The sequence below is a fragment of the Denticeps clupeoides genome, chromosome 2 (assembly GCF_900700375.1).
Source record: "Denticeps clupeoides chromosome 2, fDenClu1.1, whole genome shotgun sequence".
Taxonomy (NCBI): domain Eukaryota; kingdom Metazoa; phylum Chordata; class Actinopteri; order Clupeiformes; family Denticipitidae; genus Denticeps; species Denticeps clupeoides.
In genome coordinates, this window is record NC_041708.1 from 36,240,947 (window position 1) to 36,265,472 (window position 24,526).

General features: G+C 44.2%; 2 protein-coding genes across 4 annotated transcripts; both read left to right on the forward strand.

The window, feature by feature from the left end:
* Positions 1 to 6,272: 6,272 nt before the first annotated feature.
* On the forward strand, positions 6,273 to 10,938 carry eif1axb (eukaryotic translation initiation factor 1A X-linked b). The gene is made up of 7 exons (XM_028966791.1): positions 6,273 to 6,445; positions 6,763 to 6,846; positions 6,944 to 7,047; positions 9,438 to 9,488; positions 9,581 to 9,662; positions 9,807 to 9,898; positions 10,010 to 10,938. Exons 1-7 carry the CDS (start codon positions 6,430 to 6,432, stop codon positions 10,013 to 10,015), a joined length of 435 nt encoding a protein of 144 aa, XP_028822624.1. The 5' UTR covers positions 6,273 to 6,429; the 3' UTR covers positions 10,016 to 10,938.
* Positions 10,939 to 12,350: 1,412 nt separating this feature from the next.
* map7d2b (MAP7 domain containing 2b) lies at positions 12,351 to 24,036 on the forward strand. 3 transcript variants are annotated; one of them, XM_028970449.1, is made up of 17 exons: positions 12,351 to 12,526; positions 12,698 to 12,772; positions 12,979 to 13,142; positions 14,550 to 14,652; positions 16,562 to 16,660; positions 17,354 to 17,449; positions 17,588 to 17,706; positions 18,851 to 18,987; positions 19,199 to 19,416; positions 19,552 to 19,690; positions 20,451 to 20,631; positions 20,723 to 20,827; positions 20,976 to 21,023; positions 21,643 to 21,721; positions 22,048 to 22,231; positions 22,366 to 22,593; positions 22,670 to 24,036. In XM_028970449.1, the coding sequence occupies exons 1-16, from the start codon at positions 12,493 to 12,495 to the stop codon at positions 22,583 to 22,585; spliced, it is 2,001 nt and encodes a 666-aa protein (XP_028826282.1). In that variant the 5' UTR covers positions 12,351 to 12,492; the 3' UTR covers positions 22,586 to 22,593; positions 22,670 to 24,036. The 3 variants fall into 3 exon arrangements, with proteins under 3 accessions (XP_028826282.1, XP_028826283.1, XP_028826284.1); XM_028970450.1 differs by lacking the exon at positions 14,550 to 14,652 and having other exon boundaries at positions 12,351 to 12,539; XM_028970451.1 differs by lacking the exon at positions 16,562 to 16,660.
* The last annotated feature ends 490 nt before the right edge of the window (positions 24,037 to 24,526 follow it).

The following is a 24,526-nucleotide window of genomic DNA, read 5'->3' on the forward strand; positions in this document are numbered from 1 at the left end:
AGTTCCACTCCTGAATCCTGCAGATTATTGATACTCAGGTCCAGGAGTCTCAGACGTGAGGAGTTTGATCTGAGAGCTGAAGACAGAGCTGAACAGCTCACAGCTGAGAGGGAACAGCGCCACAGCCTGGAAGAAACATGATGATCCATCAGATTATTACAAAAAAATATGAATTAAACTTGTATGGACATATCAACAAAACGTAACATACATAGGTCATAAATCTGTAGAAGCAGAGTCTACTAAAAACATTGTTTCACTATTTGACCCATCGTCCCAACTGATCTACCAGGCTTGTGTTCTTCACACATATACAGAAAAAAAAATTCAGATCTAAACCTTTCAGCATTGTGTAAATAAACAGTATATTCATAAAAAAATATTCATTTTTTTATTAATTTTAATTTACAAAGAAAACAATAAAAAACTGCTGACAATCTTATTTTTGACCCTTGAATTCTTAATATATGATTTGAAGAAAGTTCATGTTAGTCTTGTACCAACCTGAGAGTCTCCAGTTTACAGCATGAAGACTCCAGTCCTACACAGATGTGTTCCACTCCTGAATCCAGGATCTTGTTGTAACACAGGTCCAGATAAATCAGATGTGAGTCTGGTGACTGGAGAGCTGCTGCTACAGTCTTACAGGACGATGCAGTGAGGTTACAAAATACTCAGTGAATGTGCTGTTCTGACATCGAGGGGAAGTTCATTCCACCACCGAGGGGCCAAGATGGAGAAGAGTCTAGATGAGCGTCTTCCTTTTACCTTCAAAGATGGAGGGACCAGGCGAGCAGTACTGGAGGCTCGGAGTATACGAGGTGCAGTGCGAGGTGTAATAAGGTCTGTGAGGTAGGATGGTGCTACTCCATGTTTGGCTTTGTAGGCCAGCATCAGTATTTTGAACCTGATGCGTGCAGCTACTGGGAGCCAGTGGAGGGAACGTAGCAGAGGGGCGGTGTGGGAGAACTTGGGAAGGTTGAAGGTCAGTCGTGCTGCTGCATTTTGTATGAGTTGTAGAGGTCGGATGGTGCATAGTGGTAGAGCAGCTAGAAGGGAGTTAGGACTGAACCAGTATCTGGGTGGCCTGGGTTGACAGATAAGGGCGGATTCGTCTGATATTGTAGAGAAGGAATCTACATGAGCGGGAAAGATTGCTGATGTGAGTCGAGAAGGAGAGCTGGTTGTCTATTGTTACTCCAAGAGGAGTTGTGTGTCGCGGCATAGCAGTGGTAGGATAACCCATGTGAGGAAATGACCTCACCAAGTGATCTCGTGTAGAGGGAGAAAAGGAGAGGACCTAGTACTGGGCCTTGAGGGACACGATTGGAGAGTCTATGTGGACTTTGTGAGTACACTTATGTGAGTTGGATCCATTCCAAGTCACTTGGTAAGATCGCTCATCAAGGTAGGAAGAAAACCACTGCCATGCTGAGCCCTGAATTCCAAGCCTCTTCAGGATTGACAAGAGAGTCTTGTGGTTAACTGTGTCAAATGCTGTAAAGGGTCGAGGAGAATAAGAACCAATGACAGTTTTGCCAATCTGGCCACATGTAGCTTCTCAGAAACAGTCAGATGGGCCGTCTCAGTAGAATGAGCTGTTCTGAAGCCAGACTGGTTAGGATCCAGGAGGTTGTTCTCTGACAGATGAAGTGATAGCTGATTGTAGACACAGCGCTCAAGAATTTTAGAAAGAAATGAGAGGAGGGAAACTGGTCTGTAGTTGTTGATGTCTGTAGGATCAGAGGTGGCTTTCTATAGGATTAGAAGAACCCTGGCTGTTTTAAAGGCAGATTGTACATGGCCGGATGTGATTGAGCTTTCCTGCTTTACCTCGCGTCTTCTGTCTTACCTCAAGCTCAGTTCCGTTACCGTACTTCCGCTCACAAAGGGGTTATCAAAATAAGCGGGTAACATTACATTAATGTAAATCTTACGTTTTTTGGTCTTTACACTCCCATCAAATTATTTTCTGTTGAACAAATGAAACACAAATAATTTATAAAAAAAAAACTTTGTCACAAAAAGAATAACATAGTAAACATCTTAACACTGTAACTTGAGAAATGTCCATACACTCAATCATCAGGAATTTACATTCCACTATGTTCCAGCAGCAGAACTAACTTATGAACTGGACGTTCTACCACTGACATTTTATTCACACGCTGACCTCCTTTGGTAAGATTTCTGTCAGCAAAGGCTGTTTTAACCTTTCTGACAAGTCCATCTGTATCTTCTACAGTGTCCAAGATTCGGCCAAGCTTCCATTGGGATCGAGGTCGCATGTCATCTTTGTCCATTACTATGTCACCTATTTGCATGTTCCTTTTAGGCGTGTTCCATTTTTGTCTGGTCATAATGTTTTGAAGGTACTCCTGTCTCCATCTGCTCCAGAACTGCTCGAGTAAGTACTGTATTTGACGCCATCGTTTGCGTGCATACAAGTCCGCTTTAACGAACTGTCCAGGGGGAGGCGGAGCCGTTGAGGTTTTCATTGTGACAAGGTGGTTTGGAGTAAGTGGCTCCAAACTTTGTGGATCATTGAGATTGCGTTTGAGCTGGTTTAGTCTGTTTTCAGCAAGTTGTCTGTTATCTGGCATTTGTGGCTTTTCTCTAAATGGCAATGGCATCTCCAAATGTCCCGTTTCCGTCTGTGTTATGCCTTGCTCAAGCTTCTGGAGGAATATTAAATCCTCTTGTGATACAGTCTTTTCGTTTCTGTCCGTCTCTTTGAAATCTCTTTCCAGAGCAAGTATTGCATCTGCTGGAGTGGAGTGAGGGATTTCTTTAACTCAGACTCTGTGGCAGAGACTGCCGTATATATCCGTTTCATTGCAAAGCGCTGCGTTGCCTACTATGCTCCATCCTAAGTCCGTGCGAATAGCATAGGGCTCACCATCTTTTCCTAAGATTATTTGTTTAGGTGCAAGAGCCCTGGGACAGGTGTAACCTATAAGGAGACCCACTTCACAACTGAGGAGTGGAGGGATCTCATCTACAATAGGCAGTAAATGACTCCACTGTTTGGCTGTTTCACATGTGGGTATGTGTTCCCTGTTAGCAGGTAAGCAATCCTTGGAGTATGCCGTGGGGAGCTTTATGACTGTGGCTGAGTTGTAACCTCTCACCAAGAGATCAGACACCCTTCCACTACTTACAACAGCATTTTTACCCATCATGGTAGTCAATTTCAATTTTACTGGACAAACATCTGCCTGCAGCTCCTGCGTTACATCCTGATCCACAAAGACAGCATCGCTCTGAGTGTCTAATAATGCATAGACCAATTTTTCCTTGAGTGGATTGGTGGTGGTTGACAGCCATACTGGGACTATCATTGAGGTGCTGACTGTCTGTTCTGATCTGGCAACATTAAGTGACATGGCTGTTGCAGTTTCAGGTGAGTTACCTTGATTTGCATTCTCCGTACTCCCACGTGTTTGTCTTTGCAAACCGTTACTGTAGTTTTCATCATGAAGACACACAGGATGTCTCTTTGTGCAGGTTTCGCAAGTGAGGCGGCGTCTGCAGTCCTTAGCACTGTGTCCTTTTTTCAGACAGCCATAACAAAGTTTATTGTCTCTCACATATTTCTTTTTGTTTTCTAGAGACATCTTTAAGAAGTCTGGGCACTTGTGAAGCTGATGTACGTCCTGGCACAACATGCATGGAGAACTGTTAGGTGTCTTTGTTATTGTCCGTTTGTCACTTTGTACAGTTGCATTTGTGTTAAATACACCTGCTTTACTCCCACTGATTACCCTAGTACTCCTTTTATCAATATTTGTTTCAGTGCGGCGAAGTGCGTGAATGGAGGTGACTGGGTTGCAAGCAACTTCCGCTTCTAACGAGAGGAAGGAAGCAAAATCACAGAAACTTGGAAACTCACCCCCCTCCATTAAAGTTTTTGTTACCTGTCTATTCCATCTTGCATTTATCCAGTCCGGTAGTTTGTGCAACAATCTTTGATTTTCTTCGCAGTCGTTGAGTATTTGTAGTCCCTTTACGTGAGGCATAGCAAGCTTGCATGCATTTATGAAATCTGCAAGGTTCCTTAATCCATCAGCGTCTCTGGACTGCACCTTTGGCCAATTCGCTAGCTTCTCTCTAAATGCCTTTTGTATCATGAATGGTTGACCGTATCTTTGGTTTAGTTTATCCCAAGCATCTTTGTATGCCTCTTCATCGTTTCTGAAGAAAGTTCCTTCAAGACATTTGCGAGCCGACCCAGTTACGTATGTTTTTAAATAGTACATTTTATCTGCCGCTGAGAGGCCCTTTCGTTCAATCAGGGACATGAATGTGGATTTCCACTCTATGAAGTTTATTGGATCACTAAACACTGTTGGTTCTGGCGTGGGAAGTTTGTTCATTTTTATGCTGTCTTGCCCTGCTTGTGCTAGCTCAGAGACATCCGAGTGAGCTGTTTGCACAGGAATGAAGGGGAGTGCTGGTGTGGGCTGTTTGGGTGTGAAGTTTGGGTTAACTGGTTCGCCTTTTATTGACTGTTCATCCCCCACCAGTGATAACTCTCTATCATATGCTTCCAACCTGGCTCGAGCCGCTTTTACTTCCTTCTGCGCTCTTAAGCGTTCCAGCTCTGAATTTTGCGCCGCCATTTGTTCCTTGTGCTCATCCTCTAGAGCCTTTATCCTTTCTCTTTGTCTTTGTTCCTCTAATACAACCTCATATTCTGCCTCTTTTGCTGCTAGTTTTGCTGCTGCTTCGGCTCGCTTTGCGGTAAGCTGTGAAGCTGAGGATCGTTGGCTGTGGTTTGATGCCGCGGTCGAGCCATATATGGACAAGGCATAGTCACGCTGTAAAAGTCCACGTAAACGAGTTCTTTCACGCTCTGCATCAAAATCTCCATCAACACCACTTATTCTCTCCAGAATTATTCTTACAACTTCATGAGTTACTGCTTCACATGCATCAATCTTTCTCCTTATGTCAGATGGTGGTGCAGTTTGGTTTCTTATTTCTGAATAGAACATCAATATATTGTCTCTCCTTTGTTCTATTATGTCTGCAAGTTCTGACATCTCTTCGTCTGTGATATCTGTCTTTAGCTTTTCTCTTGTTTCTCGAACTTGCATTTTTCATTGTTCATAAAGAGTTGTTAGTCTCCTTTCCTTTTGGCTCAATTCTTCCTTTTGGTATGTTAGCATCCTTTCAGTTTGTACTTTAACTCTGTACCAGAACGTCTTGGTAAGTCTGACATGCTTTGAGCTTTATCTTGAAGCTCACTTAACATTTGTTCTTTGCATGTGATTGGATCTTTAATGGCTTGTTGTGAACTTGCAATCTGTTCATTTGTGACCGTTTGACTTAGTGATGCAGCTTGCACATCTTCCATTTGAGACTCTTTCGATCCGTTTCGTCTTCTGACCAACTTCTGCCACCTGCTGGACGTCGCGAGTATTACCTTAAACCACGTAGTGCAGCGGGAGGCGGCGGTCAAGCTCTTACTGTAGCAGTCAGTCAATATTGAGAAGGCCAGAACTGATGGTCAAATGATGATTTATTGAAGCCGTCCGTGTCATCAACCAACGTAAGAGCTAAGCAAGAGCAGATACCAATAATTACAATCACATGCACAGCACCTTACGTTAGTATATTTCTTTCCCTTAGCATAACAAATCACGTCTTTTCTCACAAACATTACAAGATGCTCAAATATACTTTAGTCATAGTTACAAACCATGTTCCCTTATCAACTGATTCTAGATTTGTTGCTTTTAACTTTTTCGGTTGTCCTTTTCTCTGCGTTCCCACTGAGCTTTTCCTGCTTTACTTCGCGTCTTCTGTCTTACCTCAAGCTCAGTTCCGTTACCGTACTTCCGCTCACAAAGGGGTTATCAAAATAAGAGCGGGTAACATTACATTCATGTAAATCTTACGTTTTTTGGTCTTTACAAGCTGTTTATGATACAAGAAATGAAAGGGATGAGGTCAGGGGAGATGGTTTGGAGCATTGCGGAAGGGATTGGATCTAGTGGACAGGTGGTTGGATTGCAATATTTGCAATACTGTGATCTGTAGCAGTCGCTAAAGCATTTCACTGCATATCACACCGTGTATGAGACAAATAAAGTCTGGATTTGACTACATGGTGCTGCATTCTGTGGCCGTTTGCCATCTAGCGGTGGCTAACGTTGCTGCAAAATTGAATATGTTTTGAACATTTTACATGCAAGCTATATTCCAAATTCATTCGTGCGTTCACTTATATCTACAGTAAACCCAGTAAACTACAGTTTTTCCCCGCCGTGTGAACGATTTCACACCGAAGCGGTGCGGAGCACCGGTCACCGCGCAGCTTTATCACGCAGATCTGGCAACCCCGCTCCGTCCCCCCCGGTGCCCGCCGACCGAACCCGCCAGCACCCGACACGGAGCCCGGCTCGACCCTCTCCTCCGCCGATCATGCCCAAAAACAAAGGTCTGGACCCGCCACGGGCGCGTTGTAACTCGGTTTTTGCGGCGCGGACGCGTTAGCGGTCCCCCCGTTAGCGTGTAGCCCCGACAACGTGGCCGCGGAGGGACGAGAAATGCGCCGCCCTGTCACGAGTGGAAAGCCGCACACGGCGTTATAAAGTGGCGCCAGCGGCCAGCTACGTCGTGTAGAAAACGGGCGACGCGGCGGCCGCGGAGAGACGGGAGGCTCCAGGCGCAATGGCGCCGGGGGGGTTTTTGCACGTCGTGTACCCTGACTGTTGCCTCAGTAGCCGCTTGTGCTGGTTTGTGTTTCGTCCGCAGGGAAGGGAGGTAAGAACCGGCGGCGTGGAAAGAACGAGAACGAGTCGGAGAAGAGGGAGCTGGTCTTCAAAGAGGACGGACAGGGTGGGTTCCCCTCGGCTGCTCGTCCTTGCATGTGGTTTATTACTTTGTCTGCAGCCTCACGACGGTCACCGCAGGTCTGTTTTGTCCCGTCGTGCAGAATACGCTCAGGTGATCAAGATGCTGGGCAATGGCAGGTTGGAGGCCATGTGCTTTGATGGTGTGAAGCGACTTTGCCACATCCGTGGAAAACTTCGGAAAAAGGTACTTCACATCACAGAACTTCACTGATTTCACCTAAACGTGGTATGGTGGTAGTAGCCTGGAACCAGAAGACCCAGGTTCAAATCCCGCATACTACCATTGTGTCCGTGAGCAAGACACTTAACTACTGATTGCAAGTCACTCTGGATAAGGGCGTCTGGTAAATAATGTAAACGTAAACGTGACTCCCGTTATTCAGGGTCCAGCTTACCTGGGGGCTCATTTTCAGAATTGCACAGTAAGACGTTACAGTGAATCTGAATGGCAAGGAACTAAAATTGTCTAGATTTTTTTTTAGTGTCCCATTTTCTTTCTATTTTCACTGGCGCGCATGTGAAACATTTTTTAAAAAGTACATTTTAGTAATATGTGATTTTTTTTTCAGTCCATGTCTCACCACCAATTTATATATATATATATGTATATATAAGATTCAACTTTATTGTCATTACACATGACAAGTACAGGGCAACGAAATATAGTTTAGGTCTAACCAGAAGTGCAATAAGCAGCAAGTGCAGGATACACTTCAAATAAGTTATATATATACATATAGTGATATGTGCAGGATAAAGTGATATGTGCAGGAGTAGTACAGTGCAGCGATTATCAGGAGTGTATGGGGGGGGCAGAGGAGTTCAGCAAGGAAACAGCTCTGGGGGAAAAAAGCTGTTCCTAAGTCTGCTGGTTCTTGTCCGTGGTAGCCTGAACCGTCTGCCTGAAGGCAGGAGAGAGAACAGTTCGTGGGCCGGGTGGGAGGAGTCCTTAAGAATACTGCGAGCTCGACGCAGGCAGTGCTTCCTCTGGATTTCCTCAATGGATGGAAGTGGAGTCCCTGTGATGCGCTGTGCAGTTTTCACCACCCGCTGCATCACCTTACGCTCAGCAACAGTGCAGCTTCCATACCACACTGTGAGACAGCTGGTAAGGATGCTCTCTATTGTAGAGCGGCAGAAGTTCAACAGGATGGTAGTGGGTAGCTGGTTCTTTTTTAATGTTCTCAAGAAGAAGAGGCGCTGGTGAGCCTTCTTGACCAGGCTGGAGTTGTTAATGCTCCAGGACAGGTCTTCTGAGATGTGGGTCCCCAGGAACTTGAAGGATGTAACAGGCTCCACAGTCATCCCATTGATGTGGATGGGATCATGCGAGCCTCTTCTCTCCCTCCTGAAGTCCACAATGAGCCCCTTGGTCTTGGTGGTGTTTAGGAGAAGATTATTTTCTGTGCACCAAGTGGCCAGATGCTGGACCTCCTCCCTGTAGGCAGTCTCATCGTTGTTGTCGATGAGACCTATCACCGTGGTGTTATCTGCAAACTTAATAACGGAGTTTGATCCATACATAGGTCGGCAGTCATGGGTGAAGAGGGAGTAGAGGAAGGGGCTCAGCACACAGCCCTGTGGTACACCAGTGTTGAGCGTGACAGTAGTGGAGCGGATGTGGCCTGACCTTACATGCTGTGGTCTGCTGGTCAGAAAGTCCATAATCCAGTTGTGTGTGTGTGTGTGTGTATATATGAAAAAAATCTAAGACATTTCCACGGAAATTGGTCTACCTCTACCATCTGACCTCTACAACTAATACAAAATGCAGCAGCATGACTGATCTTCAACCTTCCCAAATTCTCCCACACCACCCCTCTGCTACGTTCCCTCCACTGGCTCCCAGTAGCTGCACGCATCAGGTTCAAAATACTGATGCTGGCCTACAAAGCCAAACATGGAGTAGCACCATCCTACCTCACAGCTCTTACTACACCTCGCACTGCACCTCGTATACTCCGAGCCTCCAGTACTGCTCGCCTGGTCCCTCCATCTCTGAAGGTAAAAGAAAGACACACATCTAGACTCTTCTCCGTCTTGGTCCCTCGGTGGTGGAATGAACTTCCCCTGGAGGTCAGAACAGCTCAGTCACTGAGCACCTTCAAATGACAGCTCAAGACCTTCCTCTTTAGAGAATATTTAGATTAACTTGTAACCTTCATATTGTCTGTCTTATGTATTAAAACTACAACAGAGTGAATAAAAAGATTGTATTCATAGTTGGGGGTCCAGAATTGATCACTTCATCGATGGTAACATGGAAGCACTGGATAACGGCGTCTGCCAAATGCCTTAAATGTAAATGTGAGATTGCTGACAGACAGGCATTGCAGTGGGCAGCCCCTCCGGCTGATACCTGGAGGACCTGATGAGACACAATTTAAACATATTTCTCTAAGCTTGCTAGAAATGCAAAAAAAAAATTATTAAATTCATATTAAAAAGTTTCTGTGTTTGTTTTTTCCCCTGTATAATGGAAAATAGTATCATTAGTATCGGTATTGAGATTTCAGTATTGTGACAAGCTCACTGATCATACCATTTGGGTAACTAATTCCTAACTGTTTGCAGGTCTGGATTAATACATCAGACATTATCCTTGTTGGACTACGAGATTATCAGGTGTGTCATTAAATAGTTTATTTGTTGAAGTTCTATCTGTGTCTGGTAGAGACATCTTTAATTTATTTACGGTCCTTTTTTCCCCATTTCAGGACAACAAAGCTGATGTCATTTTGAAGTACAATGCTGATGAAGCTAGGAGTCTGAAAGCCTATGGAGAACTTCCAGAGCATGGTCAGTATCTTATAGAGTGGCAACTTTTTAAACTACTAATGAAAATATATTACATTTGAAACCATTATGTTTGCTGCCAGATTTGGCCAGTGAACAGTCATATACGGCAATATGATTCTCACATTAAGTTTTCTCTTTACTCAGCTAAAATCAATGAGACTGATACTTTCGGACCTGGCGATGATGATGAAATTCAGTTTGATGACATCGGTGATGATGATGAGGACATTGATGATGTGAGTGCAGTGTGTGTGTGTGTGTGTCATAGCTTAATGAAATGTGGAATGTTTTATTAATCTGTTTGAGTTCATTATGTTGAGTTAATAACAAGAATGTCCTTTTTCTAGATCTAAACCAACATACTGTGAGGAGGGTGGCTGGCTCTTCACAGCTTGGAAAGATGAGACTCAACTCCCACATAATCAGTAGAGCTGCCTATTCTTCCATGTAATAGAAGGTGGCTCCGATTTAGCATTCAGTCACTAATATAATGATTGCAGCACAATACTCACTAAATATTTAAGCAATGATACATAAGAGTGGTGTGGTCATGAGATTTTGTCTATGGTGTGCTGTGGTCACTGAGACCAAAATATCAGCACATCACTGCCAGTATTTCGCACCACCTCCACTGCATTATTGCAATTGTACCACAGAATACTTTTAAGGCTGTTGAGAAGAAATTATACTAACTATGATCTTGCCTGACCAACATTATTTAGGCAGTAGCCTATCATGTCACATTGTGACCAAAAACAATGTTATAAGGTATGAAGAGATGTCAAACAACCAGGAATTCACTCAGCTAACTATTATACCAGGTTATCATTAACTGTGGTATCATTTGTTTTAATGTATTTATAATCAATTTCACATTAAAGTGGAATTTCATTTTGAATACAGAATCTCTGGATTCACAATATAATAAACCATTTTATGTTTGGTCTTGAGAGCTTAGAAGTCTATTGTAGATTTTTTTTTTTTTTTTATTGTAGTATGCCTCTTTTTCTCTATTTGAAAAATTTTTGTGAACCATTACACAACTATGTAATGCTTTGATTGTATTGATGCCAAGCTATGGCAGGCTTGTCTCAGGCCCAGATTCCCTGATCCACATATGTATTTTTCTATTTTAGCTCTGTTTCTCTTGATGCAGGAAATGCCTTTCCGAGCCAAAATATGTTAATGCCTGTAAAGCCGTTGTGTTCTCTTGCAGTATTGGACAATTAAATGATGGCTTTGTGAGGGTTGTTGAATTAAAAAAAATTCTGGATAATTTTTGTTTTATACCATCTGTGTACTCATGTTCACCCAGATACATCACTGTGTTGACTGTTACCAAATATTTTCTGTAATTCAGATCCAGTCCATCCTGGGCCTTAGTAGGTATGTTCTTGCTGCATTTGTAACTATGCAGAATCATGCTGAATTTAGTTTCCAGCAGATTATCAGTCCTCTTAGTTGACTTTTGCCTCAGTAACTAAGCTGCTCACAGGTTTGGAGGTGTGCATAATATTTTTCTAATAAAACATATGAAGAGAAATTGCTTCTACACATTGGAATGACTCAACACCTTCAAATGAATGAATGAAAGTTCTATTTCATATATATGCTTATATAACTATATATATTTTGTATCAAATATTTTGGTAATTACACAAAGTCTTTAAGTAGGTCTGCAGGTTGCTGGAACATTTTCAAGCTTAAAAATGAGGCCTGAAAATTACGGATTCGTCTACTTGACGAATGCAGACCAAAACACCAAAACAGATCATTCAACGCAGCCAATATCAGCCGCATAGACTTAAATGACTACGGTCTCCTTTAATATTTCATGTGAATGTCCATATTAATAGAAGTTTGGGTAATACCTTCACATTTACTGGGGCAGTGGAGGCCTAGCGGGTAAAGAAACAGACCTGCTGGTTCGAATCCCAAACTGCTAAGGTGCCACTGAGCAAAGCACCGTCCCCACACCCTGCTCCCCGGGCGCCTGTCATGGTGCCCACTGCTCACCAAGGGTGATGGTTAAAAGCGGAGGACACATGTCGTTGTGTCACCGTGTGCTGTGCTTGCTGCGTATCGTGAGTAAATGAAATGAGCATCTCTGAGAATATACTCAGGGTCATTTAGTCGGCGTGTTTGATGCAAAACCATTCAGTTAGCGATATAGAGACTGCAAGACCATATGTGTCATGTTTGTATTTTGTAATATTTTTTTTGTAATGAATCTGCAATAAATGTCCTGCAGAAGCAGTGTAAAGGAATGTAAGCGATGACAACATGTGCACATGGACAGTGTTGTGCTGGGAGATGTGGCCTTGCCTCAGGCTCCAGTGATTTCATCTGCTGCACGTTTCTGCCCACTCTTCCCACGTGCTGCTGTAAATAAAAAAAAATACATCGAGTCATACATCTGATCTTTTTACATCACAGTTTTCACTTTCCTTATTATTATTCGTTAGTGTTTTTACTTTTCAATTGTCGTTGTTATTCATTATTATTTAAATACGTTGGGTTTTGTCCAGCACTCAAGCTTCGAAATTCCTCCTGGTAAAATGAGAGGATGGTTTGCTGTGGAGCATTATTATTATTGAAACAGTCGTCTTTTTCTGTCGCGTTTATAAGAGGATCGTTGTCGGCTCCTGGTTCAGCGCGACGTGTGACGTAATCGCACGCGCGTCCGGACCCGCCCACAAATTTTACAATTTCCCACAAATAAAGGGAATAAACCGGTCCACGCGAAAACATGCAAGAGTGGGTCGGTTGACGTGATGCTGATGACGGTGTCGCGGGGACGAGCATCGCTCGGATGCGGTAGCGCGGCGACATGGCAGCTCTGACGTGTGAGATGTCCGCGTCGGGTGAGACCTCGGGGTAGCAGGCTTCTGTCCTCGATCAGGAGCGAACTGTGTTAATTACGTTTATTAATTACGTTGAGTAAATAAGAAACCACACGCACAGGCCCGATTTGTTTTAGTGCTCTTCGAGCACAAGGATGCTCTGTGGTAATACTCTTCACACTTATTATTCAGATCGGGATCACTCCCCGAAAAAAGACAGATTGCTGCTGGCAAAAGAGCGAAGACAGGAACAGGAGAGGCTTCAAGGTGAGTTGCACAAGAACGTTCAACCATCAGCAACTCCATTTTACTTGTTTACTCAGGCAAAAACAATGATATGAATTTGTATGACCCAGCATCCTGTTGTTATTATTTGCTGACCCCGGGGACGAGTGTCCCCATGTAAATGTAAATGTCCGTGATTATAGTCCATGGTTGTGTGTGTGTGTGTGTGTGTGTGGCTTCTGTTCCAGTGGACCGCGAGCGGGCTCTACAGGAGAAAGAGTTCTGGGCGCAGAAGCAGCACGAGCGGTCAGTGGAGGAACGCAGGAGGCGCCTAGAGGAGCATCGGCGCAGGGAGGAGCTCCGCAGAGCGGCCGTGGTCGAGAAGAGGAGGCAGCAGGTGGAGGACGACAAGGTGAGGCGCCTTGTTCCCGTCCCTGTCCCCGATCTGGAACTGGGGCGAGCTTAGCTATCTGTTTCAGACGCTTAGTCGTGGTTATGTCAAGCTCATTTGCATATTTCACTGGTCTAGCAAACCTTACCGCTGCTGCATGCTCATAATCAATATAGTGAGTCTGCAGAGATCTTTCAACCCGGATACATCATGCCATCGTTTATGTCTGAGTAGAACGTCCGTTCTCGGGGCGTAGTTATCGCTCTGCAGAACTCTTCACCGGATCTTCAGCACTTCGTCTTGCCCCGTATCTGCCACTTTTTTTTCCAACATGCTTATTGATTTGTGGACCTGACACCTATTGACCATCCCCCCAGACTAATGGCTTAAGGGTCGCTGTGCCTTGAGAATGTCACAGCGGCACGCCCGTACTCTTCTTGGAACGTCCGGTTTGCGGCAGTGTTTGGACTTTTATTCTGCAACGTAGAATAAAATCTCCGCATTGTTATTACCTGCTTATTCAGCAAATGTATTTGGAACATATAAAGGCATTCTTATTATTAATGCTTTCTGTTTTTCGGCTTCGATGACTCTGCTTTTGCCGTATCTTCAGGGCTTACATTGATTTCCCTTGCCTCTGCAGTGGTGTCAGTATAAATCTGATTGGCTCGGTTCTCTTTCAGGCTTCTTGTTCTTGCCAGAGATTTGATAAAAGGGCCATTAGTGAGCCCCTGTTTGTGTGCCAGCCGATGCTATTGTCTCCCTTAGCGCTTCCGCTCATGGCGCTCTGTAAATGCACTATTAAAAGACGTGGAAGAAGGTGAATGTCGGGGGAAGTGGGTTCGTGTGTGAGTTCCAGCTTCTCGAATAGCTGCAATGTGGCCGTGCCGGGGTTAAATTTCACGGCAGAAGCCCTGCAGCTGAACAGATGAAGTCAGCGAGGGGAGGCTGAGCTCATGGGTGGAGAGAGGAGGAGGAGGAGGAGGGGAGAGGAGAGGAAGGGACGGGAAGAGACAGAGGATGGGTAGCCGAGCACTAATGCAACCTGTGACATTACCATAGCTACGCTCGCTGTGTGCATGTATGTGTGAGTGTGCGAGAAAGGGAGAGAGAGAGAGAGAGAGAGGTCGTGTGTCAGCTGCGAACGGGGGACGAGGTGGGTGGAGTTACGTGTTGCTGTTCCCTCCGCTGTCTGGCGGCGCGTTCTCTGATACAGACTCGGTCACCTGGGAGGGCGGGTGAGAGGAAGGAGGACAACAGAAGGGCCCTTGTCCATTAGTCAGTGGATGTACGCAGACAGAGACCGGCTGAGAGGGAGCGAGCAGAGAGGCGGTCGCCATGGAGCCGGCGGCCTCGTCCCCGCGTAACCGTAGCGACAGCTCGGTCAGAGAGTCTCTTTTCTTTCCGGTGCTGGAACGCAACGAGCAGGAGCGTCTGGAGGCCCTGATGCGACGTTCCGTGGAGCGCAGCCTGCAAATGGACCAGAGGCCCAAACGCTGGACCTGGGGCGGACCCGCCGGAGGCGCCGAGGGTGAGTCCTTCTGGGGAGGGTGGGGATCGTCCTCTCTGTGGCAACGAGACCCAGCAGGATGCTGAGAGAGGCAGGATGGGAGGAAGGAGGGGGACAAAACTGGGTGTGGAGGCTGCATTGCAGAGAAGGACTTTCTCCTCAAAATGCTGGTTTCGGTGCAGTAATAAAATATTTGAGAGGCCGATGAAGATTTGGTTACCGTGTGTGTGTGTGTGTGTGTGTGTGTGTGTGTGCATATGCGCATGTGTGTGAACAGAAAAGACATCAGAATAACCATTTAATTTACAGTAATACTGTGTCTTTTTGCACTTTTGTTATGAAAAGGAGACACACCCCAGTGTGACGGAATGATCAGTTCCTTCTCTCCCTCTGGGGACGATGCTGTGTTTGGGTGTTTCACTCAGCCTCTTCGGCTCAAGGTTAGAACAGGCCGGCTGGGTATCAGTCATCTCGGACCACCCTTAGTGACGGTAAATCACCAGCTCGTGCAGTTCCACAGACAGCTGGCAAAACACACACCACAACCTGAGCAGCCAGCCGTCCGTCCATCCACCCCTCCTCCGGCCTTTTATTTACCGCGCCGGGAAACACCCAGTGGGCCTGTCATTGTTCCCATCCGTCACCTAGCAGGAGACCAGGCCGGCTTGCCTGGTTTTTTTTAACGCTGTTGAGAGGAAGAGGAGGATCGGCGCTGTATTTTTCCACGCCGGATCTGCTGCTGGATGCCATCGAGATGGACACTAGAGCACCACCCAGAGTTCCATGGCGCATGAATAACGGCATGAATTATTTAAACTGTCCGAGAGCTGTGAGGTGATCCTGCTGCCTGCCCTGGGATCGGTGTGTGTGGTGCCATGGGGCCGTACTGGGATCGGCGTATTGACGGATATCTTTTCTGATCTATAAAGCCTGATCCATGCGGTGTGCTTGCGATTTTTTTTTTTCTTTTCTGACATGCCTTAAGACTACAAAAAAAGTCAAATTAAGGGATATGATAAATTTTATTTCTTGCCATGCAAATAATCATCATTCATGTAATCATTTTTTAGTTTGATGTGGATTTTATGAACTGTAACTATATTTCACGTATTTTTAAAAATATTGTAGATATTAGATACGTTAGACATTCCTTTAGAGACTTGTTTTGTAGGTCCCCTGGTCATATATAAGTCTTATTGGTCCTCTAATACTATATCAGACATCTCTTTCCGAAATTCAGCCTTGGTGCAGAATTACAGCCACTTTGAGCCAGCCCTACAATGAGATTTCCCCAGGAATTTTTCTGTAGCTTTAAATGCTAATGATTAAGAGATGAGCGAGGCGAGGAGAAGAGCGGCCTATTGAAGCGAGTGGGCATTTGTGGAAATTTCATTCACCAACCACAATGTTTGGCACAACCAGGAAGTTCCATATATGTTAAATAATTCCACAAAGTGTCATTTCCAAGATGGGGGACCTTTATAAGATAATCTACACGAAAATACCTGAATATATATCTATCTATATACCCAGGTTTCGCTCCAGTCATTATATTAGAAAGGAAGCATAAATGCATTGTTTATTTTTGAGATTCTGTATGGTTAATATTTTAGTTTTCCTGTGTAGTCACCGTGATCACTGTGTTCACTGAAGTCAGCAGATTTATTTAAAAAAATGCATTCTCAAATAACCAAAAGTCTGCCGTCCAGACTAGATATGAGTCTCTGTGCTGTTTTATTTCAAATCGGTTATACAATGTGTGTTTGACTGAGCTTGTGGAATAGACTAGTATGCATTTCTACATTTTCCTCCAGCCAGTCAAGGGTCTGGGCATAGTACATCTGCAGGGTTCGGACCGATCGGTGTATTTTAACGCTCTGCCCTGCTTATGCGACTGTCCTTTCTCTGCTTCACACCACCTGATGCACAGGTGACCGCAAGGCTGCCACGCCCTCTCATTCAACTGGCTCCGCCCATCACGTACATGACCCTGCATCTTCTCTTTCTGCCTCCAGCCCTGCCAGGAACGGTACTGAGCGTCCGATGCTTTGTGTGCCACTCCCTGCCATGTGTATTCTCGTAACCACTGCAGGATGTGTTGTTTTTTGTGTGTGTTGATGCACGTTCCAATTTTTTGGTATGATGTGATTGTGCTCAGTGTGAAGTACACTGCCCTGCCCATCTGTTTATGTGTGGACTGTGATATTCAATACAGTACGTTTTCCATGGTCTGGTTTTGTCTGTATACCATGATGTTTAGTGCTTGATTATTTTAGATTTCTTCTATGCGAAGAGAATTATAATGGTTTTGCCACCAGGAAGGGATGCACTGGGGAGGGGCGATGAGCTGTAATTTGGTTCAGCCTGGAGCTGCAGTATTTCTCAGTACAGAGATGGGGTGGGGGATGCTGAGCCTAAAACTCATTTGTTATGCAGCCCCGCGTCCCAGATCTCCCAGATTTCCTCTAAAAATCTGTGAAACCAGAGTGCCTATGAGTCTGTACTGCTACATAATTGCACACACATACACACACACATATACACACAGCCTGAAGGCCTTTTCACACCCTACTGAGATGCTTCAATGCAAACTTTTACTTGTCCAGACATTTTCTATATATCTGAAAATCTGCAGATTAACATTTGTATGTGGTTTTCCCATTTATTTATTTAGCTCCATGGAAAGTAATGCCCTTTTTCCCACAATGCAATCTCTTGCCAGTGCCTGATTATATGATACCGCCAGAGTCCCCAGACTCGCCTCTCAGCAAGCGCCTGTCTTCCTCCACAGCTGCATTACCCCATTCTACAGAGAGAGGCAAGTGTGATTGTGCATGTAATTGTCTTGCAATCATTTTTATGGAAATTGCCTGTCTGTCTTGCTGTGCCCCTTCAAGCACCATGTCTCCCTGCTGTAACCTTTAACCCATCCAGGATTTGTGTCTTTGTTCTTCAGCTTCCCCCAGTCCCCAGAGGTCCCCATACAGGGCCTCACCTTGCAAAACAGAGCGCAGAAAGACCAATGGGGGTCGGACAGAGTACCAGGAGAAAAATGCATCTGCAAACCCTGCCCAGGTCAGGCCCCATTCTCTGTGAATTCCCTCAAGGCAGTTTCTGGAAGCAAATTCACGTGCATTTGACATTCAGATGTTTTTGTTCAGCATTGAGGCTTTGAGACTTCTATTTACATCTGAATTTCATGAACTTCTCTCACTTGTTTTTGCCTCATTTAAGGATCTGAGCCTATGTATAGAATTAAAACACAGTGATGTTGGCTGGAAAGTATGTACACAAGATTTGCATGAAAAAGATCATACAGCCAGGCAGTTAAACTATGACATTTACAGCATTTATATGACTGCAAATACGTTTGCTTTAAGCACACACTCAGCTTGTTCAAGTTCAAGATTCAAGAGATATAACATATATAATCATGCAGTGAAATGCAAATGTATTAAAATAATAATCATGCTCATCATGTTGAGACAAGTAGCTTCATAAGAGTCCCAAAAAGGTCCTCCTGTATCTTATGGAGTCTTACATCTTGCATCTTTAGAAGCTTAAAGCATCTAGTCTTAGGCTTGCCTAATTTGCTGTGCAACCATCATGAAAGAGCTTTTTGGCATGGTTAAGATTTTTGTTTTAAGGGAAAATATAAAGTACAATTCTGCTCCCATCTTCAAAGCCTCAGTGCACTCAGTCCTTTATGTGAGCAATGTTAACAAAGAACACAACAACATCTGATTTTTAAGTTTGCTTAAAGGTCCACTGACATAATTTTTTTTTGCTTTTATATCGGTCTTAGTAGTCCCCTAATACTGCATCTGAAGACTATTTCCCAAATTCAGTCTTGGTGCAGAATTATAGCCACTTTGAACCAGTACCACGATAAGATTTCCCCAGGATGCACTGTTTCAGTGTGTGTAGAAAGGGGAGGTAACCTTTCCCCTTATTATGACATAAGGGGACAAATTCCAGATCCGACCATCTGATCTGCCGCTCTCTGTACACCTATTGCCATTTCTAGCCACTGCAGGACCATAGCCAGACTAGGGGAACTCGTATAAATGTTAAATAATCTCATACATTTTCATGATAAGAGACATTTAATGATTTAATGCTCATTCCCTTGTGTGTTATCCATTATTTTCAATACATGGTTTTGATTTGTGTCTGGTGATGAATAGATGAACACACCTTGCTTATCTCTTATTCTTAGGGAGAGAAGCAGTGTGGAGACAGAGGGGCCACCCTCACCCCAACAGAGCCTTTCTTGAAACAGCTGGAGTCCCCAACTACACCAACTAGATGTGCCTCCACCAAGACACCAAACAAGAATCTCAGCACCCCCAAGAGGTTACAATTCATTATTCATGTTTGCTTTGCATAAATTTGGCATTGGTTATACATATTCTTGTTTATGCATATAAGGCATTGTACTCTATATTATGTGCAATTAGAAATTGAATTAAATATCGACTATATATATAAACTATATTATATTATACATAAGTTCATGAACTGACATTGTTTGCTTTTGTTGGATTTTATGACATTATGGTTGCAGGGTTAGGTCAACTAAGAGCCGCACCCAGTCACCCTGTTCTCCTGGACAGTACCCGCCATCTCCCATGAGGCACAGAGCAACCACCCCCTCAGGTGAGGAGAAGGGGACAGTAGAAAGCAGGGGTTACAGCACCCTCGAGAGAAAGACTTCCAGGTCCGAGAACGCAGACAGGAAAATCCCCAAATCCACGAGCAAAGACCTGGCAGAGCGCAGCGCAGGTCAGACATCAACTCATGCCAGCCCCCTAAACCAACATGCCACAACAAGTGTCACACTCAAAACTGTGATTATTCTGTTATCTGTGTACAGATCTGATACGTGTCTACTTTTTCCCACCCACGTATCTGCATCAGAGTCCCCGGTGACCCCCACCGGGAAGCCCATTGCTGGCACCACCGATGCTGAGGAAGCATCAAGGTTACTGGCAGAGCGGCGGCGCCAGGCCAGAGTGCAGAAAGAGCTTGAGGAAAAGCAGCGAGTAGAGGAGGAAAGGTAATCATTTAAATATGTCATGGGGTGTGGCATGAACCAGCCCATGATGAAAAAATGTTTTTTTGCCACATAGCGTCATGAGTATATTATTGACCATAATCTGGAGAATTTGGGAATTAGTGACTGTTATGACTGTGATATTCTAAGGGTCACTCAGACATGACAAGTCGTTGTGCCTCCCCAGCATTGTTGTCTGTTTTTGAGTGCTGTATTGTATTTTAGAAAGTGAAGTCATTGATTGTCATTGTGAAACACTCTACACGGTGCACACAGTGAAATGTGTCCTCTGCTTTTAACTATCACCCTTGGTGAGCAGTGGGCAGCCATGACAGGCACCCGGGGAGCAGTGTGTGGGGAGGGTGGACCTTGGCGGACTGGGATTTGAACCAGGGCTGCTTCCTTAACTGCTAGGCCACCACTGCCCCGTAGAGATCTTCTTTTTAGATCTTCAAATGCATAGATTAATTTTTTTAGATCAGTTTGCGAGGCAAACAGAGGAACTTAAGGTAAAAAAAAAGCTAAGGCCAAATTATAAACATGCCACCTTATTATGGCACTGCCAGGGGAACCAATACCCGCTTGATCCAGAGCAGAGTCGTGGTTGGAACATTACGTACACACACACACTCACACACACACTCACCCTAGCCTTGGAGGTGTGAGGTCACTACTCTCTGTATCCTAATTGATAATAATTTCCATATCTTTCAACAGTACAGTAATAAAAAATTTTAAATGGCCATTTTTTGGACGCATGCAGGCTGCGCATGGAGGAGCTCCAGAGAAGGCAGGCGGAGGAGCGCGAGCGGCAGCAGCAGGCAGCCAGGCGGGCAGAGGAGGAGAGACAGAAACAGGAGGAGGAGCGGCAAAACAGAGAGATGGAGGAGAGGCGGCAGAAGGAGCGGCGCTGGAAAGAAATGCAGGACCAGCTTGTCAAAGAGGTCAGGGGTTAAACAAGGCTTACTGAGACATCAAGTCCTTGATTACTGTTCACGTTCTGCTTGTTTGTGTCAAAATGATGCTTACTGACAGAGGGAGGAGGCATTCCTGCGGGCCCAGAAGGAAGCTGAGAGAAAACGACAGGAAAGAGAGATGCTGAAAGTGCAGGAGGAGCAGGAGAGACTGCAGAGGAAGAAGGTTCCTAATGCTCAGAAATTTAATATTGCTTATTATTCACTAGGGGCTCGGTACTCAGCTTCTTTATAGAACATTCAGTACTGGCTCTATAAATGATCGCCAAAGACTATTTCTGACACAATTTTAATCCACTCTTTCATCTTTTCAGCGCATTGAAGAGATCATGAAGAGGACAAGGAAACCAGAAGAGCCAAAGGTAAAAGTTTAATGTCATTGTGATTCATACACGCGGTGCACACAATGAAATGTTGTGCACTCAACCCGTCACCTTTGGGTAGCCATGAAAGGCTCCCGGGGAGCAGTGTGTGGGGACAATACTTTTGCTCAGTGGCACTTCGTGGCACCTTCAGATTATGGGTCTGCTTCCTTACCCGCTAGGCCACCACCACCCTATTATCCATGTTTGCCTGATACTTTTGCATTGCAAACCGCACTTTATGTCCACTTGTATTATTTCTGTAATCTGTAATCTTTGTATTTTTCTGTATATAAGATTTTGTTGTCATATTGTGGTCCTTCTTTATACCGTTGGTCTTGAGAGACACCATCGGCCGGAAATCAAATTCCTTGAATGTGTTCACTCACATACTTGGCCAATAAATGCGATTCTGATCCGGATAAGCTCCACCCTTTGCATGTAAGGCTGCGCTCAGCTCACAGTGCCCTTGTAGTTTGTTCTGACCTGGTCCAGAAGAACATTGTCTCATTTCACTGTATGCTGTTTCGATGGTTAATTAAAATCCATCTTGACTTGTCTTCCCATGTGACGCGTAGACACGTCAGTTTCAAATGCTCTGCCACTCTCTGCCTGACAGGCTGAAGATGTTCAAGTAGAGCCCCCGTCTCCTGTCTTCGTCTTGCAGCCTGCCTCATCTCCACTTCTGGAGACCACAGGTATTAAAGAATGTTCAGTTGATAGTGGTTCACGGTGTTGAAATTCACTTCCTGCTGTCACAGGAAACACACAGGATACACACACTCATGCAGTCAGCTGCTCAAAATAGCCCCACCTCTCACACACACACACACACACACACACACAGATAAATAGTGCTGTATAATGATGACTGGCTGCAGAGTGACTCAGCATGCTGGGAAGAGAGAGACACCATGTGGCTGAATCACAAAATCACATAAAAATGTTCTATACAGTTCATTTTTACAGCAAATAAAATAATGCGTCTAATAATCTATTCACTAATTATTTTTTAATCACTTAGCCGCTGCACAAGCCAACGGCCCGTCTGTTGGACTTTTGGAGGTTTCATTATCCACGGGAATGAAGACTGGGGTGTCCCCACACTCCACAACAAATGACTCTTTCCCTATACATTTAGAGCCCTTGGAGGCTAAGAACTCTGGAGCAGATGACCTTTCTGATGGGGTCCAATCCATGGATGTCAGGTACTGGACCCCCAGTATTTCAAGAACAACTATCTACAATTTTACTTAAAGTCAGGACTAAAATATATGTTTTTTAACGCTGACATCATATTGATAGTTTTTCACAGGCTTTACCTTCTTAATGTCTCCCATAGTCCGGTCTCGAGAGATGAGCTCACCTCTATTCCAGACTTTTCTCCAGTCAGCGAGGTTGAGAACCTGCTGGACTTAACATGCCAGGCCTCGTACCCTAAAATCCCGCCGGCTGCAGGACTCGGTGACCTCAATAAGAACCTAATTGAGAGATTAAGCAGCCGTGTTGACTCACAGCTTATTCAGAGCTTCTCGGCAGCCGCAGACAAGATCAGTAACTAAATGAGCAGGTGATGAAACTCTGGCTTCTGTACAAAAGTTGAAACCTTTCCCCCTTCCTGGCCACTTATTTTTTTCTTTTTTTAGGGTGTTTTAATGGAGCTTTGCAGTTCAGTGGTAGAGCCAACAGAAGAAAGTCCAGCCAATCAGTTTTGCTTCTACCTGGAAGGGACAACTATCCTCACGCCTCATCTCTGCAAGGCCTAAACCAGTATATTATTCATCAAAGCCACAATCTGAATCCCCCAGGAGACACAAACATGTGTACAAATAAGCTTTTCCTCTCCTCCATGGTGGTACCGTGGATGAAACCATGACCCACCTGGCTCCGGAGGCAGATGCCCTGTACTGTAGCAGCTGTAGAGAACTGTTTATTCCTCTCGTTCACAGTAACATTTGGTAGGTGATGCACAGACGTGATTTTTTTTTTTTGTGGGAGTGTGCTGTTTTGGGAATATTATCACAGCAGTATTTGATTGCCCTGTAGCTTTATGTTTACTGAGTTTACTGAGCGTACATGTTGTAGAAGGGAAAAGACTCAGACGTGTCACCACTCTACTCAATCAGGCCTGCAAAATGCAAGATATAGTAAATGCGTTATGTAAGCAGTTAAATTTAAAGTCCAATACCATATTTCATTCACAGGCATAGTCTGTAATGGTATTGAAATAAAGCACCAATTTGAGTGTAGTGTGATTGTAGTATGATGCCATTTGATGTAAAAATCACTCTGGCTGATTTTGTTGTGCAGCATTTTACGTGATTCATGGAGAGCTGGTGTGGTTCAGGACTACGAGATGATTTTTCAAACCAGTGACAAAGACTTCTCCTGTGGCAATTAACAGCTTTATTCCCAAATAAACTCTACCCACACCAGCCTTCCACGGATCCGGTCCTCCACTCTTGCTGTAAATAATCATAGTGGGCACTGTGTAGTTGTTCAGTGTTTTTCTTTATCCTATGCACATCATTAAAATCAGCAACAACATGTAATGCAAATCAGCTTAAATTCTTGCATCAGCAGTATTCAAGTATATCAGCAAATGATACAAAGAAGCAGAAAGCTCAATATGATGTGCCAGTACTGTCACATATGCTTACAGTGTATAAACTTACCCATCTTGTATACTCAGGGTGTTAGTGGGCTTAGCATGTATTGCTTTGTGCTTATTTTTAGTTTTGGTGGTGTTCTCGGTGGCAGATTCAAGTGAATTCCTCTAGATTAACATGGTTCAGGACCAATAAAGGCGAAATGTCAGGTGGATCTATCTATCTGTATGTCTGTCTTTTCACAAGACTGTCTTCAAATGCCACTGTCAAGACTACTACAGTTTCATTGTGGAATATAATGGATTCATGTTTTACCTTGAATCAGCTCATTGCTGTTTATGGAGTATGTAGACATGGTGCATGAACCTGCAGCCCTGGAGAAAACAATAAAAAATGTCAAGCTATGTCACTATCGTTTTCTGCCTTTGTTGCACAATTCTGTTTCATAGTGAAATCGTATTGTAAAGCTGAAAACACATATTATTATAATATAAAAAAATATATATTATTATATTATTACTATGTAATGTGCGACCTCAGGCAGCAAACATTATGCAATTTATGAAGCATCTTCTCTAAGCATAAACCTAGTGACATCACCCCCCCACCCCCCACCCCCCAGGATGAATAGGGACATTATGAATAAACATTTACAGCATTTGGCAGATGTTCTCATCTGGAGTGACTTACATACAAGGGGCCAAAAAATCGCAGCCACCAATTGTGTAGGTTGTCCCACTTAAACAGATGAGAGAGGTCTGTATTTTTCATCATAGGTACACTTCAGCTGTGAGAGAAAGAATGTAAAAAAAATCCAGGAAATCACATAGTATGATTTTGAAAGAATGTATTTCCTGTAGGTCTTCACCAGGTTTGCGCTCTTAGTGCTTTAAG

Bases quoted from the DNA above. Each gene is read 5' to 3' on its own strand.
- eif1axb (XM_028966791.1), top strand. The intron at 7,048-9,437 runs GTACTTCACATC...AACTGTTTGCAG, and splicing joins GTGGAAAACTTCGGAAAAAG to GTCTGGATTAATACATCAGA. The intron at 9,663-9,806 runs GTCAGTATCTTA...CTCTTTACTCAG, and splicing joins TGGAGAACTTCCAGAGCATG to CTAAAATCAATGAGACTGAT.
- map7d2b (XM_028970449.1), top strand. From the start codon at position 12,493: ATGGCAGCTCTGACGTGTGAGATGTCCGCGTCGG. The intron at 14,653-16,561 runs GTGAGTCCTTCT...CCTGATGCACAG, and splicing joins ACCCGCCGGAGGCGCCGAGG to GTGACCGCAAGGCTGCCACG. The intron at 18,988-19,198 runs GTTACAATTCAT...TTATGGTTGCAG, and splicing joins AATCTCAGCACCCCCAAGAG to GGTTAGGTCAACTAAGAGCC.